This window comes from Oncorhynchus keta, chromosome 32 (genome assembly GCF_023373465.1).
Source record: "Oncorhynchus keta strain PuntledgeMale-10-30-2019 chromosome 32, Oket_V2, whole genome shotgun sequence".
Classification (NCBI taxonomy): Eukaryota; Metazoa; Chordata; class Actinopteri; order Salmoniformes; family Salmonidae; genus Oncorhynchus; species Oncorhynchus keta.
The window spans coordinates 27,531,505-27,546,501 of record NC_068452.1 but is presented as its reverse complement, the minus strand read 5'-3'; the positions used below and the strand labels follow the sequence as shown (position 1 = coordinate 27,546,501).

General features: G+C 46.2%; 1 protein-coding gene and 1 long non-coding RNA gene across 9 annotated transcripts in view; one reads left to right on the top strand and one right to left on the bottom strand.

Annotated features, from left to right (window-relative positions):
* The window catches only part of LOC118365503 (myosin-10), a 96,763-nt gene that overhangs the window by 35,503 nt on the left and 46,263 nt on the right, over positions 1-14,997 (bottom strand). For all 6 annotated transcript variants that reach the window (XM_052491177.1, XM_052491176.1, XM_052491178.1 and 3 more), the window contains 23 exons: positions 14,867-14,981; positions 9,044-9,237; positions 8,184-8,305; positions 7,745-7,814; positions 7,350-7,510; positions 7,084-7,192; positions 6,791-6,922; positions 6,182-6,388; positions 5,887-6,024; positions 5,651-5,774; positions 5,387-5,558; positions 4,374-4,731; positions 4,025-4,231; positions 3,831-3,935; positions 3,128-3,280; positions 2,729-2,977; positions 2,381-2,593; positions 1,998-2,210; positions 1,699-1,860; positions 1,429-1,557; positions 1,093-1,305; positions 687-895; positions 295-403 (listed from right to left, as the gene is read on the bottom strand). In XM_052491177.1, the coding sequence (XP_052347137.1) occupies positions 295-403; positions 687-895; positions 1,093-1,305; positions 1,429-1,557; positions 1,699-1,860; positions 1,998-2,210; positions 2,381-2,593; positions 2,729-2,977; positions 3,128-3,280; positions 3,831-3,935; positions 4,025-4,231; positions 4,374-4,731; positions 5,387-5,558; positions 5,651-5,774; positions 5,887-6,024; positions 6,182-6,388; positions 6,791-6,922; positions 7,084-7,192; positions 7,350-7,510; positions 7,745-7,814; positions 8,184-8,305; positions 9,044-9,237; positions 14,867-14,981 (3,864 nt within the window). The remainder of the gene's footprint in view (positions 1-294; positions 404-686; positions 896-1,092; positions 1,306-1,428; positions 1,558-1,698; positions 1,861-1,997; positions 2,211-2,380; positions 2,594-2,728; positions 2,978-3,127; positions 3,281-3,830; positions 3,936-4,024; positions 4,232-4,373; positions 4,732-5,386; positions 5,559-5,650; positions 5,775-5,886; positions 6,025-6,181; positions 6,389-6,790; positions 6,923-7,083; positions 7,193-7,349; positions 7,511-7,744; positions 7,815-8,183; positions 8,306-9,043; positions 9,238-14,866; positions 14,982-14,997) is intronic.
* On the top strand, positions 12,871-14,360 carry LOC127914507 (uncharacterized). Of its 3 annotated transcripts, none has more exons than XR_008088664.1 (4): positions 12,871-12,913; positions 13,134-13,209; positions 13,507-13,610; positions 13,676-14,360. It is a non-coding gene; the product is annotated as an uncharacterized LOC127914507 (long non-coding RNA). The 3 variants fall into 3 exon arrangements; XR_008088666.1 differs by lacking the exon at positions 12,871-12,913 and adding an exon at positions 12,932-12,961; XR_008088665.1 differs by lacking the exon at positions 12,871-12,913 and adding an exon at positions 12,984-13,020.

The following is a 14,997-nucleotide window of genomic DNA, read 5'->3' as shown; positions in this document are numbered from 1 at the left end:
TTCTGTTTGTGTCAAAACAAGCAGTCATTGTGTAGAGAATCCATAACCAAAAATCTAATATATATTCAGCTGTTGTACAAAACCGAAAGTAAAAGATGCAAAAACTAAACTTAAGAAAGCAAAGCATAGAAATAGAGCACTTAGAACAGATCTATCGCTTCTTAGATTTATTTTCAATGAGAATTAAATATCTATAACTCAAATGTCTATGTTAATTTGCTTAAGTCTCCCAAAAAGTTACATATTGTAGCTTTAATATCTGGGACGTCCAAACTTCCGTGACAAGCTCCTCACCTGTTCCTTGTACTGGTCGGAATGGCGGCGCTCGTCCTCCACCTGCATGCACACCTCCTTCAGCTTCTTCTCTGTCCGTCTCACAAGCTTATTGGCCGCTGCTCGCTCCCTGATAGGAGGACAGAGGAATGAGGTCATAGGACAGTAAGAGCACCACAGGAACCGCACTGTAACAAAGGCTGTCAGTCATAGATCTTCAAGTACATCTCTTAAGATTGCTTTTGACTCATTACATTGATCACATTAACATTTAGATCACATTCAAGAACCTCTCTTCCAACGGGCTGAGCTTGTTCTAAGGCCCTCATGAACTCCTCCTGAGTCTTGGTCTCCTATTTCACCTTGTCTAATAAGGTATGGAGTTGTTATAAGAGAGTTGCTGTGTTTTTCACTTAGCCTCATGCTCCAGCTGCTCCTCCAGCTGCAGTATCTTGGCCTCCAGGGCGGTGATGGAGGCCTTGAACCGGCTCTTCACGGAGCCCTCCAGCTCGCCCAGCTTGGCCCGCAAGTCCTTGTTCTGCCTCTCCAGCTGCTGGCGCGCATTTTCACTCTTCTGGGCCATGCTGCGCTCTGCCACAAGCTCTAGGGTCAGGGTGTCCACCTGGGGGAGAAGAGGGGGAAGAGAGAGGTGGAGAGAGGAAAACAGGGAATGAAGGAGAGAGGGGAAAGTGAGAGAGAGATGAGAGTACTTATGGTAGGGCTGAATAATGGATTGTTCCCTAAAAGTCAGAAGAACAAGGGTAGTATGATTACAATGATCAAGTCTGCATCCTGAAAAAGTTTCCTCCTGGCTCATACCTGCATGGTGGTCTTGCGGAAGCGGTCATTGAGCAGCTCCATGTTGCCCTGTTCCTCCTCTAGTTCCTCCTCCAGTTGAGCAATGCGAGCCTCCAGCCTCCTTTTCTCATCCATCAAGGCAGACTTGCCCGAGGTGCTATTGGAGATCTCGTCCGCTAGCTCATCCCGTTCCTGCTCTGCATGGCGCCGCGCCCTCTCTGATGCCGCCAGGTCCTACAGGGCAGAGGTCAAACACAGGTCACCATTTCTCACAGTAAGACGAGCTAGTCTAGACTTCAGGAAACAGAAGACCAAAACACAGAGTTATGACAGGAGCAATACTACAGCCCACTGTACCTCATGCAGCTGGAGAACCTCGGCCTCCAGGCTCTTCAGCTTCTTCTCATTCTCCTTGGATTGGGAGAATATCTCATCCCGAGAGGCCCGGGCGTCCTCCAACTCCCTCTGATAGTCTTTCATCTGGGACTGAGGGAGAAAGTGGAGATATATTTTGGTCAATAATGGGATTCAATCTATCTATCTATATCTATATATATATATATATACATTTTTTAAATTGTATTTTTATTTGTCTTGTCTGTTCTACAGACAGTGTGAGTTTATTACCTGCAATTTGCGTAGCTGCTTGATGGCTTCGTCACGGGCCTTGTTGGCGCCCTCTATCTGTCCCACCATGTCCATCAGGTCCATCTCCAGCTTCTTCTTAGCAGCCACGGCCAGAGCTCTCTGCTTCCGCTCATCCTCCAGCTCTGCCTCCATCTCACGCACCTGAGGAGAACAGGACAGACCAGGTCAGAGGAGGGGAAGGGGATGGTGTACATTCTCTGAGAGTATGACAACATATTGTTCCTGGAATTTTTTCACACAATTCTTGTTTGTATGGAAGTGATGTGTCCTCTATGCACCTGTTTGACAAGCGCCCTTTTCTTCTCGTCGTTCTGGTCGTCTCGCCCTGCCAGGTCTCTCTCGTACTGGGCCTTCATGGCCTGCATGTTGACCTCCAGACGTAGCTTGGCGTCCTCCGTGGCCTGCAGCTCGTCCTCCAGCTCCTCCAGCTGAGTCCTCATCTCCTCCAGCTGCTGATCCAGAGTCCTCTTGGACTTCTCCAACTCATGGACCTGGAGAGAAGATTCTTTGAGGTGATGCTATTTGGAATGAACTGGCTTTTAAAGTTTAGGTTTAACCTAGTTTATTTCTGTAGGATGCAGAGCAGTCCATCTGAAAACAACAGATGCAAACCATTCTGCCCTCAGCTGAACAAAACACCAGTATTCAGTGCAACACTCACGTTCTTGCCCACATCGTCCTTGGAGCTCATCAGGTCCTCCATCTCACTCCTCAGCTGCTTATTGAGTCTCTCAAACTCCTCCTTGGCCTCCAGAGCCTCCTCCAGAGCCCGGGCCAGAGACAGGGACTTGGTCTCCTTCTCCCTGGCTTCTGCCTCAGCCCTGTCCTTCTCCTCAGCATAGCGTGCAGAGATGTTCTTCTCTTCAGCCAGCAGCTACAACAAAGGACAAACAGTGACTTACAGAGGGAAAATGTCCACCATCTATCTACACAATGCCATTCCATACTGTGCTCTAAGACCAAGCCAATTTAGCTACCATTATGGATGGCTTAGAGTGATCAGTCAAACCTGGTCAAACTTCTTCTGCTTCTTCTCCAGGTTGGAGACGATGGTTCTCTGGTGGTCCAGATCCACCATGAGGTCGTCCAGCTCCTGCTGCAGGCGGATCTTGGTCTTCTCCATCTTCTCAAAGGCGATGCCCTTCTCCTCCAGCCTCAGAGTGGCCAGCTCCATGTCCTTCTGCAGCTTCCTCTTCACTTCCTCCAGACCCTCCACCATCCCCACGTCATCCTCCAGCTTCTTCTTGGTCTCAACCAGCTAGACATGCATAAAGTTTACAATGATATGATGCTCACTGAAGGATGGCTACAGTAGGTGGAAGATTGTTATGGTGATAACATCTGTATTGCAGTTAATGTGTAATATTATTTGAATAGATACAATTAAGCCGTAAGGCGCTGTATTGACCTGGGCCTGCAGTGTGCACAGCTGTTTCTCCAGGTTTCTGCGCGCCACCTCGTCCTCCTCCTGCTGCTCCTGCAGGGTGCTCTTCTCCTCCTCCAGCTGGCGGATACGACTGCTCATGTTCAGCTTCTGACGCGTCTCTTCCTGGAGAAGCTCCTACACACACAGACAGAGAGAGAGACACAGACATGGAAAACGCCACCTCCTCTTAATGTAAAATGCCCAATACACCCATTTTTATATCAAATCATTTCTAAGTAACAATTAAGTACTTTATTGTAATAGATTTCCATTAAAAAAAATGGGCAAAAATATCTTTTAGCAAAACACAATTTTTCAAGCAACAATTTCACTGGCACTGTCTGGAAGTGGGGAGGGGAAAACTGAAAACTAGCTGCTATTGGCAGATAGGTTTGGATCTCCCTTTGTTATTGGTCTATTAATCAGTTTACCGCATGGCGATGTCACCATGAAAAGCCGAAACTCCTACGCATGCAAACCTGCTGATTAGAAGGACTTGCTGGTTGAAAATACAATTTATGCAACTACCAGGAAATAACACTGATCAAATTTGTTCCGTGTTAGTTTCATCAGCTGTTGTACAATATGATATAAAAGACAGGAAAACAAGATTTTGTCTGCACTGGGCCTTTAAGATAAACAAGAAGTATTCCTCTCCGTTGAGAGGTTGTCCAGTCTAGCTCACCTGTGTGTCCTGCAAAGCGCTCTCCAGGACAGCGGTGTCTTTAACCAGCTTGATTCCCTTCCTCTCTGCATCTTCCAGCAGAGCAGACACACTGTCCAACTCCGTCTGCACACACAGCAAACAGCCCAGTTGAGAGACCATCACCAGCATAGGTTAACGTGTGTGTGTGTGTGCTGCAAATGGCCCTCTCTCACCTGTAGTTTGAGGGAGCGGTCGGCCAGCTCTCCCTTGCCCTTCTCTCCCTCTGTGACCCGGGCCATGAACTCCTGGAGCTGGGCCTCCAGTTTCTTCTTCTTGTGTTCTGACTCCGTCTTGGCCTGCTGCAGCCCCTTTACCTCACTGACCAACTCCTTGTTGGCACTCTCTGTGCTCTGCTTGTTCTTCTCCAGGTTGACCTTGAACTGGACACAGACCAAGAGATATTACAATAGGAATCATGCTCAGACAACACATAACATTTAAAACAGAGGAAGTACTACCTCAACCATGTGAAACATTTTCTCTGACTATACATGACCATGGGGTTGTTGTGAAGCCACCCACCCTTTTGGCCTGCTCTAGCTGCTCAGACACCTCCTCCAGGGCCGTGGAGTGTCTCTGTCTCATCTCCTGGATCTGGGCCTCGTGGTTCTTGGTCTCTTCGTCGATGGCCTTCTTCAGCTCCGTCACCTCCTGCTCACGCTTGGTCCTGAGCTCCTGCTGGGCTGCGGTGGTGTCCAGGGTGTCCTCCAGCTCAGTCTTTAAGGCCTCCAGTTCCTCACTCAGATCTCTCTTGAGCTTCTCAGCCTTGTTCCTGGAGACCTTCTCTGATTCCAGGTCTTCCTGCAGCTCTGCCAACTGGGCCTGTAGCTCCCGTACCTGCTTCAGGGCGTTGTTCTTCTGGGTCACCTCCTCGTCTCCCCTGACACACACATTTTAAATTCTTTATTAGGATGCAAAGGACCCCAAAGTACAAAGGACCCCAAATAGTCAGGCCTATGGTTGGAGAGTTGAACTAAGTTACTATGCATGTATTTTCCACTGGGTGGCAGTATCAGACAATATATCCTGAAATAAACACAGTTACCTTGTTTCTGTCAACTACCATTGAGTATGTGAGTTGGTCCTGAAAGAGCAGAGTGTTTTTAATGGCCAGTGTTCAACACAGACTAGACGTGGGGCCAACATTTACACATTCCAACCCAGTGAGATCTGCTGAATAAATAGCTGCTGGGTGGTCTGGTCAGCACTGTTTTCATGACGAGAGGGCATAAAAATGGTAAATGCTCATAGGGTTTTAATAGTCAGATTACAAGATTACCGGTGCAAGTCTGGCCAACTGTAGACCTACCATTGTTAAATATGGCATATAAAAAGACAGGTGTTGAGACAATTAAAATAGGAGGAAATTTGATGACGGCGCTACACAGCTATGTGATAATTACTTCAGTCAGAGAATCAGACTTCCTCGCAGTCAAACACCTTGCAATTGCAAAAGACAGCTGAACTACATCTCCAGGTGGCTTCCATCCAGCTTTGGCCCTGTCTGTCAGTCTGTCAGTCTGTCAGTCTGTCACCTGGCCTGTATAGCCTGCAGCTCCTCCTCCTTCTTGGCCAGCTGCACCCTGAGCTCCTCTATCTGGGCCTGCAGCTCAGCTATCTGGTCCTGCAGGTCTGTGGTTTCTCCATCCAGCTTCCTCTTGGCCTTCTCCAGCTCCTGACGAGTCTTCTCCTCCTTCTTCAAACGCTCTGAAGGGAGAAGGGAAGGAGACGGATGGGGTTAAAGTGTCTGGACTCACTACCTATAACTAGTGAGACCTTGTAGGTAAGAGGACACCTACCTTCCAGGTCCACCATCATCACCTCCTGCTTGTTCTTTGTCTTGCCCAGGTTCTTGGCCTTCTCCTCCTCCTCAGTCAGCTGGGACATCATCTCATTCACACGGTCATCCAGGAGCTTCTTCTCCTGAAGGGGAAAAGAGGAGTCCGGTTGTTTATAATGATAGTAAAGTCCAGCAGCATAATGTTAGTAAGGTCCAATATTTCTCAACCCTAGACTGCCTTTCATCTCCACTCACCTTCAGGAACTTGGAGTTCTGGTCCTCCAGGAGCAAGATGTCCTCCTCAAATTTCTTCATCTTGGCCTCGGCTGTCACCTTCTCCAGCTGCAGCTTCTGCCTGGCAGCCTCCTCCTCATCCAACTGCTCCTCCAGGTCCTGGAAGAAATAAAATCACAGCATTTATTAAGAAGATAACTGGTAGAAATGCTTTGGGTCCACAGAAAATGTATTCTCTGTCATAAAACACGTGCAACCACTTCCATGTTCAATCTTCTCAAGCTTCCACTCTGCAGCCTCCATGTCTCATCAGTACCTGGATGTGAGACTGCATCTTCTTCTTCTCACTTTGCAGGCCCTGGGTCCTCTCCTCCTCCTCTTCCACTCTAGACTCCAGGTCATGAAGGATCTCCTCCAGCTCCTGCTTCTTAGCGGCCAGACGGGCTCTCATCTCCTCAGCCTCTGCAAACAGCTCCGTCTCGGCCTGCAGCTGCTCCGCTAGGATGTTCTTCTCCTCAATCAGCTACACAATGCAAACATGGGCATAATGGACTGAATGGTACAATGCGCAATTGAAGTTCATAAAGGGATGATCCTTAGGGTCTACACTCTTAGAAAAACGTGTTCCAAAAGGTAGGTAAAGCACTTTTTGGTTTCAGGTAGAACCCTTTTAGGTTTCAGGTAGAACCCTTTTTGGTTTCAGGTAGAACCCTTTTTGGTCTCAGGTAGAACCCTTTTTGGTCTCAGGTAGAACCCTCTGTGGAAAGGGTTCTACATGGAACTCAAAAGGGTTCTACCTGGAACCAAAAAGGGTTATTCAAAGGGTTCTACTATGGGAACAGCCAAATAACCATTTCACGTTCTAGATAGCACCTTGTTTTCTAAGAGTGTAGTCCACTGTAGTTGGTGTGGACTGGACACTGACCTGTGAGTGCTTTCTCTCCATCTCCACCAGTTCTCCCTCCACCTTGGTCTGCTTCTCCTTCACCTTGACTAGCTCATCGTCCTTGGCCTGCATCTCCTCCTCCTGCCTGGTCACCTGCAGCAGGGGCTTCACCTGGGGGACAGAACACAGACCTGGGGTCAGCCACTGTTCAAACGTAGATGACTAGGAGCCTTATCATATAGCTATATAGAGAGACGTGACAATGCTGGTGTTAAAAAGACAGATTAGCCATATACAGTAGATATAGTGTACTGTAATGGAGACATGCCCACCTTGGTAAAGAGTCTCCACCACTGCCAGTGCTTCAGCTTCAGGTAGGCAGAACAGTTCCTCTGAAGCACCTTCAGACAATTCAGTTGCTGCTGCTTCTTAACAAACGCCCTGTCAGGAGAGAGAGGGGAGACGTGGTCAGACATACTGACCAAGAAGGTCAAAGGAAACATATATCTGTGGCATCTTTCTGTCCTAAGAAGTGTTGTAGTGGTCACGAAAGGAAGGAATTGAGGAAAGGTAAGGCCATTACATATAGAGAACTCACTTGCGGGCCAGGTATCCCCGGCAGACAGACTGGAAGTAGATGATGATGTCCGTGATCTTCAGGTCTCTCTCCTCCTCCAGGTGAGCCAGCACTCCAGCCCTGAAGAAGATCTTACTCTGCCCAATCCTGAACAGGTTAGGATCCAACTCCAAGGCTCGGATCTGGAGTGAAAATGGGTCATAGATTTAAATCCAGGGAAGGAAGGCCAAATCATAATAAACAGTGTCATTTAAGCGCTGCCCTATAAATACTAAGGAAGAATCATGTCATGGGTGTTTATGAAGTCGATATACATTTAACCTGCTTACCGTGCTCTAGCTTGTAAAAGGACAAAGAGCCTCTCCCAAGTATTCAATGTGCTAAACACAGTAAAATAGTGACACACAAATCCTCACCATTCTCTCACAGGCTTGCTTGCCATCCATGAAGCCCTTGGGGATGGCGTTGGGGGTGAGGATCTCATACCTGGCAACAGAGTGGACATGAATGTGTAAAGGCCCTGGGTCATTACACCACACCTCCATGTTGACTAGGACCAGGGTGTGAGGAGAGACGTGAGAGGCCTCGGATCTTACAGAAGCCTCACTGTTCAGAAATGGAACAGCTCCATGAGATAATCAAAGCACAACACCCAGGGCAATGGGAAACCAATGCCACTTTGTCCTGTATAATCTCTCTCTCAAAAGTAAACACAGGAACGTATCAATTGGGTTGAAATACATAAATAGGCTGTATGAGGTATGAGGTGCGTGTATGAGGTGCGTGTATGAGGTGCGTGTATGAGGTGCGTGTATGAGGTGCGTGTATGAGGTGCGTGTAGACTGAATACAGTACCTCTGTCTGAACTCCTGGAAGACGATACGGTTGGGGAAGCCCTGTCTGCAGATACGGATCCCCTCCAGAACACCATTACACCTCAGCTGGTCCAGAACCAGGTGGGGGTCTAGCTTACCAGCCTGTAGGGAGGGAGGGGCATTGAAGTGAGAGGTCAGGGAGAGATACAGTACAGTACCAAACTTCACGCAAAGAAGATTATTCTAAACTAATAGCAACTAAATGCTGTTACTGTTCATTCAGCTTTTAGAATTTCATCCAGAAAATGTTTTATAGGGAAACAATGTTACTTCAAATATATTTGTGTAATATTATGCAAAATGCCATTCTACAATTAGGATTGCATAGGGACTAGACTAAAAACTGGAACACATTCACACCAAAACAACCAGTATTTATATCCTCTTCTCCATCCATACCATCCATTTATGACAGTAATTTGTGGTTGCGCTGCAGAAACAAGCGTGTCTAGTCTAAATCCCCTGGAATACATTAGGGAACACTTAACAGGCCCACATAGCCCATAACTCCCCACTCTGCTATTGGTTCATTTCCAGCCTTCCATCTGAGCTGTTGTTTATGGAGTCAGAGGGCCCACTGAGGCCTGGTAGCAGAGTGTGTCTCCAGGGGTTCTGGTGGGTAGTGTGGTGGCTGTAGTCTGGGCTCCAGTGGTTCTGGTGGGTGGTGGAGGGGCTGTAGTCTGGGCTACAGTGGTTCTGGTGGGTGGTGGAGGGGCTGTAGTCTGGGCTACAGTGGTTCTGGTGGGTGGTGGAGGGGCTATAGTCTGGGCTACAATGGGCAGAGGGGGAGGGACTGGTGGTCAGTGAAAGGGGGAGGTTAGTGTGCTGCTCATTGCTCACCCTCTTCTCGTGGTTGGGGATGATGCAGCGGACAAAATTGGGGTTGGTGTTCCTCAGTGTGGCCATGAGCTTGGTGAGAGACTCCTTGTAGAGCTGGCCCACCGTACGGAACATGCCCTTCTTGGTCTTATAGGCTGCGCCGAAGGCCGTCTCGTTCATCCCTGCTACCTGGTCCAGACCCACGATACGGTCCACTGACAGAAGAAAGAGGGAGAGGAGAGAAGGGCAGAGTTAGATGGGTAGACGCTGGTAGAGGGGTGACTGGTGCGTGAACTAAACATATATACTGTATAATCAAGCAGCAAAGGACTAGAGGCATGACCAGGACAGATGAGGGCTTCCAAGCGCAACAACATGTAAACAACATGACTGACAGCCAGAGTGGGTGGGATGGGCGGTTGGCCCTAGCATGACTACATGTTCATTAAAAGCAGACATAGGAAACAAGACTGAACCAAGCTATTGAAAAACCTAATCGAACTAAACTCAAAACATGTTCATAATACAGCTGTTTTTCCAAGAACAGCACAGCCATTTTATTTGACGTTTCCACCCCCACCGTTACATAAACTGCAGTCAATTGGTTTTATTTGAATGTAAATAGACTAGCTAGATCAGTGGTTGTTCTTGCCATAGAATACAGAGAAGAATATCAACAATACCATCTTGTTTGCATAGTCAGATTGCCTCATATATTGATGCTATGTTCTTTGCAGAGATCAAGGGGAAGTGAAGGGAAGAGATGTTACTATTCAATGCGGTGTGTGGCAGCTCACCTTCCTTTAGAGACCAGTTGGCTGTCTCCATTTCAGACAGAAAACAACCTCCAGGCTAAAAAGGCATTACTCAGAGTATTACTAACATAGTGCCTTTGGAAAGTATTCAGACTCCTTGTCTTTACAGCCTTAATCTAAAATGTATTACATAGTTTTTTCCCCCTCATCAATCTACACACAATACCCCATAATAACAAAGCAAAAACAGGGTTTTAGAAATGTTTGCTAATTTATCAAAAATAAAAAACTGAAATATCACATATACATAAGTATTCAGAACCTTTACTCAGTACTTTGTTGAAGCACCTTTGGCAGCAATTACAGCATCGAGTCTTCTTGGGTATGACGCTACAAGCTTGGCACACCTGTATTTGGAGAGTTTCTCACATTCTTCTCTGCAGATCCTCACAAGCTCTGTCAGGTTGGATGGGGAGTATCGCTGCACAGCTATTTTCAGGTCTCGCCAGAGATGTTAGATTGGGTTCAAGTCCGGGCTCTGGCTGGGCCACTCAAGGACATTCAGAGACCTGTCCCGAAGCCACTCCTGCGTTGTCTTGGCTGTGTGCTTAGGGTCGTTGTCCTGTTGGAAGGTGAACCTTTGCCCCAGTCTGAAGTCCTGAGCGCTCTGGAGCAGGTTTTCATTAAGGATCTCTCTGTTCTTTGCGCTATTCATATTTGCCTCGATCCTTCCACTGAAAACATCCACACAGCAATGATGTTGCAACCACCATGCTTCACCGTAGGGATGGTGCCAGGTTCCCTCCAGATGTGACGCTTGGCATTCAGGTCAAAGAGATGAATCTTGGTTACATCAGACCAGAGAATCTTTTCTCTCATGGTCTGAGAGTCTATAGGTGGCTGTGGGCAAACTCCAAGCGGCCTGTCATGTGCCTCATACTGAGGAGTGACTTCCGTCTCGCCACTCTACCATAAAGGCCTGATTGGTGCTGCAGAAATGTTGACACAATCGTGTCTCGGAGCTCTACGGACAATTCCTTCGGCCTCATGGCTTGGTTTTTGCTCTGACATGCACTGTCAAATCTTTCAAATCATGCACTTTCAAATCATGTCCAATTGAATTTACCACAGGTGGACTCCAATCAAGTTGTAGAAACATCTCAAAGATAATCAATGGAAACAGGATGCACATGCGCTCAATTTCGAGTCTCTTAGCAAAGGGTCTGAATACTTAAGTTAAAAGTTTTCTATTTATAATAAATATTTTAAAAAACAGTTTTTGCTTTGTCATTATATATATAAAAAATATATGCCATTTAGCAGACGCTTTTATCCAAAGCGACTTACAGTCATGGGTGCATACATTCTACGTATGGGTGGTCCCGGGGATCGAACCCACTACCCTGGCGTTACCCAAGCGCCATGCTCTACCAACTGAGCTACAGAATATGGGGGATTGTGTGTAGATTGCTGAGATAAAAATAAAAAAATTGAATCAATTTTAGAATAAGGCTTGAAGTCAAGGGGTCTGAATACTTTCCAAAGGCACTGTATAGTTAAGAAGCGATATCATTTTCAAAACAAGAACTAGATGGAAATGGAACACCGACTGGGTGTCTCAATGTTATTAAATGACACAATCTAATGCATTTGATTTATCAAAAACATAAAAGGAGAAATACTGCTACCGAAGGATAAGTGTGAATTATCATAAACTAGAGCAACACATTGGGGGATAAATTACTTTCTGTATTCAGAGAGAAGGATATGTCACAAAGAGCACAACAAAACCAATATATCTTTCATTCACCAATACCAATTATGAACACGCAATTGCCATCTCTCTTTCCTTAAGGTACACAGCAGAGCTGAAATTTACCTGTTTGATGAACGAGGGTGAACACATACAGACAGTGCTGCAATGGGCTATAAATCAGAGCTATACTACGAAATCTATATACTGTACTGAAATATCTTCGAGAAATCCTCCGTTGGGGTCAGGCAGTATTCCCCTTGGCAGGGATGCATCATGCCTCTTTGATGTGATTTTAGAGGCTTACTAGGAAACCATGGTTTCACAGTGTAGTCGGCTGTCCTTAAATGTGGCATGGTAAGCTTCATTGGCATGGTAAGCTTCATTGGCATGGTAAGCTTCAGTGGCATGGTAAGCTTCAGTGGCATGGTAAGCTTCAGTGGCATGGTAAGCTTCAGTGGCATGGTAAGCTTCAGTGGCATGGTAAGCTTCAGTGGCATGGTAAGCTTCAGTGGCATGGTAAGCTTCAGTGGCATGGTAAGCTTCAGTGGCATGGTAAGCTTCAGTGGCATGGTAAGCTTCAGTGGCATGGTAAGCTTCAGTGGCATGGTAAGCTTCAGTGGCATGGTAAGCTTCAGTGGCATGGTAAGCTTCAGTGGCATGGTAAGCTTCAGTCGCCTTATTATGAAAGAATCTGGACATATGCATACACATTCTTCCTAGATGGTGCAAAGGATAAAGTCATCAGATGAAAAGGGCCCTGATCCGTTTGGAGAACCAGAACCAGGCTTCTAAGCATATGGCAATGGTCAAGACTGACAACTGATTGGAACAGGAACAGAGCTGAATCATTACCACTCTTTGAATCATATTCTCCCCTTAACTCTCTAAGTGACTGCTCTGATTTACTTCAATATCCAAGGGTGACAGAAGTTTAAGGAGTGTGTGCGAAGGTTAAGTGACACTGACTGATGAATCTTTTCTCCTTCAATCATTGTCATTCCACATCAGCTTCACCGATATCTACAGGGTGATATTTAAGCAAAGCTTCATTTCACAATCTATATTTTTAAATGAAAGATTATGGAAATCAGATCAGTGGTCTGGCATGCAGGTTAAGGTTGCTAAAAAATGTACCCTCAAAAATAGGCTTAGCTCATGCTAAAGGGATTATGAAATCCAGCAAAGTCAGTGTGATCTGTAGCTAAAATATCCTGTAAAGAGGTGGTGGAGGAAGTCGGTCTCTATCAGTGTGATCTGTAGCCAAAATATCCTGTGAAAGAGGTGGTGGAGAACAGTGAAGCTAAAATATCCTGTGAAAGAGGTGGTGGAGGAAGTCATCTCTATCAGTGTGATCTGTAGCTAAAATATCCTGTGAAAGAGGTGGTGGAATCATCATGTGATCTGTAGCTAAAATATCCTGTGAAAGAGGTGGTGGAGGAAGTCGCTCTGATCAGTGTGATCTGTAGCTAAAATATCCTGTGAAAGAGGTGGTGGAGGAAGTTCTAAGTGTGATCTGTAGCTAAAATATCGTGTGAAAGAGGTGGTGGAGGAAGTCGGTCTCTATCAGTGTGATCTGTAGCTAAAATATCGTGTGAAAGAGGTGGTGGAGGAAGTCGGTCTCTATCAGTGTGATCTGTAGCTAAAATATCCTGTGAAAGAGGTGGTGGAGGAAGTCGGTCTCTATCAGTGTGATCTGTAGCTAAAATATCGTGTGAAAGAGGTGGTGGAGGAAGTCATCTCTACAGTGTGATCTGTAGCTTATCCTGTGAAAGAGGTGGTGGAGGAAGGGTGATATTGATCTGTAGCAAAATATCCTGTGAAAGAGGTGGTGGAGGAAGTTTCTATCAGTCTAAAATATCCTGTGAAAGAGGTGGTGGAGGAAGATTATCAGTGATCTGTAAAAATATCCTGTGAAAGAGGTGGTGGAGGAAGTGGTCTGTAGCTAAAATATCCTGTGAAAGAGGTGGTGGAAGGTCTCTATCAGTGTGATCTGTAGCTAAAATATCCTGTGAAAGAGGTGGTGGAGGAAGTCGGTCTCTATCAGTGTGATCTGTAGCTAAAATATCCTGTGAAAGAGGTGGTGGAGCTCATGAAGTCGGTCTCTATCAGTGTGATCTGTAGCTAAAATATCCTGTGGAAGAGGTGGTGGAGGAAGTCGGTCTCTATCAGTGTGATCTGTAGCTAAAATATCCTGTGAAAGAGGTGGTGGAGGAAGTCGGTCTCTATCAGTGTGATCTGTAGCTAAAATATCGTGTGAAAGAGGTGGTGGAGGAAGTCGTTATCTATCCATCACTCTCCAGTCAGCTCCAAGCCATACTGTCGTCAGTTTACAGGTGAGTGTTGAATACATTAAACAGCCATGGCCCTGGCAATGTCCAGGCTTTTTCTCATACAATTACTCCACACCGGCAGATGTCTCCATGCTAGTATTCTTCAAGGTCCTACCTCTTCCAAACAAATCATAACAATCCAGGTATCTCAAATAAACAATCTGAGCTGAGATTTGACTGAGACAGAATGGCACCAGACAAACCAGCATCGCTGAAAGGTACGGTCTTGGTTAGCAACAGTGCATTATGGGTCATGCAAAGCCTAGAGGCGGTGGGTGCATCTAAGGGTGCAGAGTGCAGCCGTGAGCGAGCAGGAAGAACCCTACAGAGCTGCAGCAACGTGTGCATTCACCTGGAGGCTCAAGGAGACTAGAGGCCTTGTCATAGAAAGAGGCTCTCTGAAAGGTCTGAATGTCTACAGCTCAGAAACAGAGAGAGGGGAGGATGTGAAGGACAACTCAGCTTCACATAATCATCCATGCAGACACAGATTTATTCGTATTATGTTACCGCATACACACTCACACAAACAATGATTAGTTGTGTACATTGTAAAGGACAGAGACATATTGCTGTTACTGGTCCAGTAGAATATTCCATGCACAAAAACAAAGCAATTCAGTCATTTCCTTTCTATTAGTTGTTTCTATATACATTGTAGATGTCCAATGACTCATAATGAAACTCAATCGCTTTTTAAAACAAGTGGAAGTGCCAAATGGGGAAATAAAAGGCGGGAGGAGATTTACGAGCGGATATTTCAGGTTACCTCACAAACGCACAATGTTTTGGCTGGCAATACTCATCACAGAGAAGCGAGCAGCTGGATATGAACCAGACAAGAAGTCGAATGGATGAGAGCGCGTACAAAATACTCCCACCATAGCCACTGTCCTAAGTTCCAGGTTTTAAGGGGATTCTTCAATACTGTCACTGAATAACCAAGACTCAAACAAAGTGACAACTACATGGTCCAAACAGGAAGAGAGTACGGGACACTCACCGTCCTTCCACAGTTCAGACACAAACTTGTCAGTGGACTGGTTGAGCAGCGTGGCCACGTTGTCGTTCAGAGGGTCCATGTTCTTCATCAGCCACTCGTCAGCCTTGTAGTCCACCTGAGGAGAGACAGAC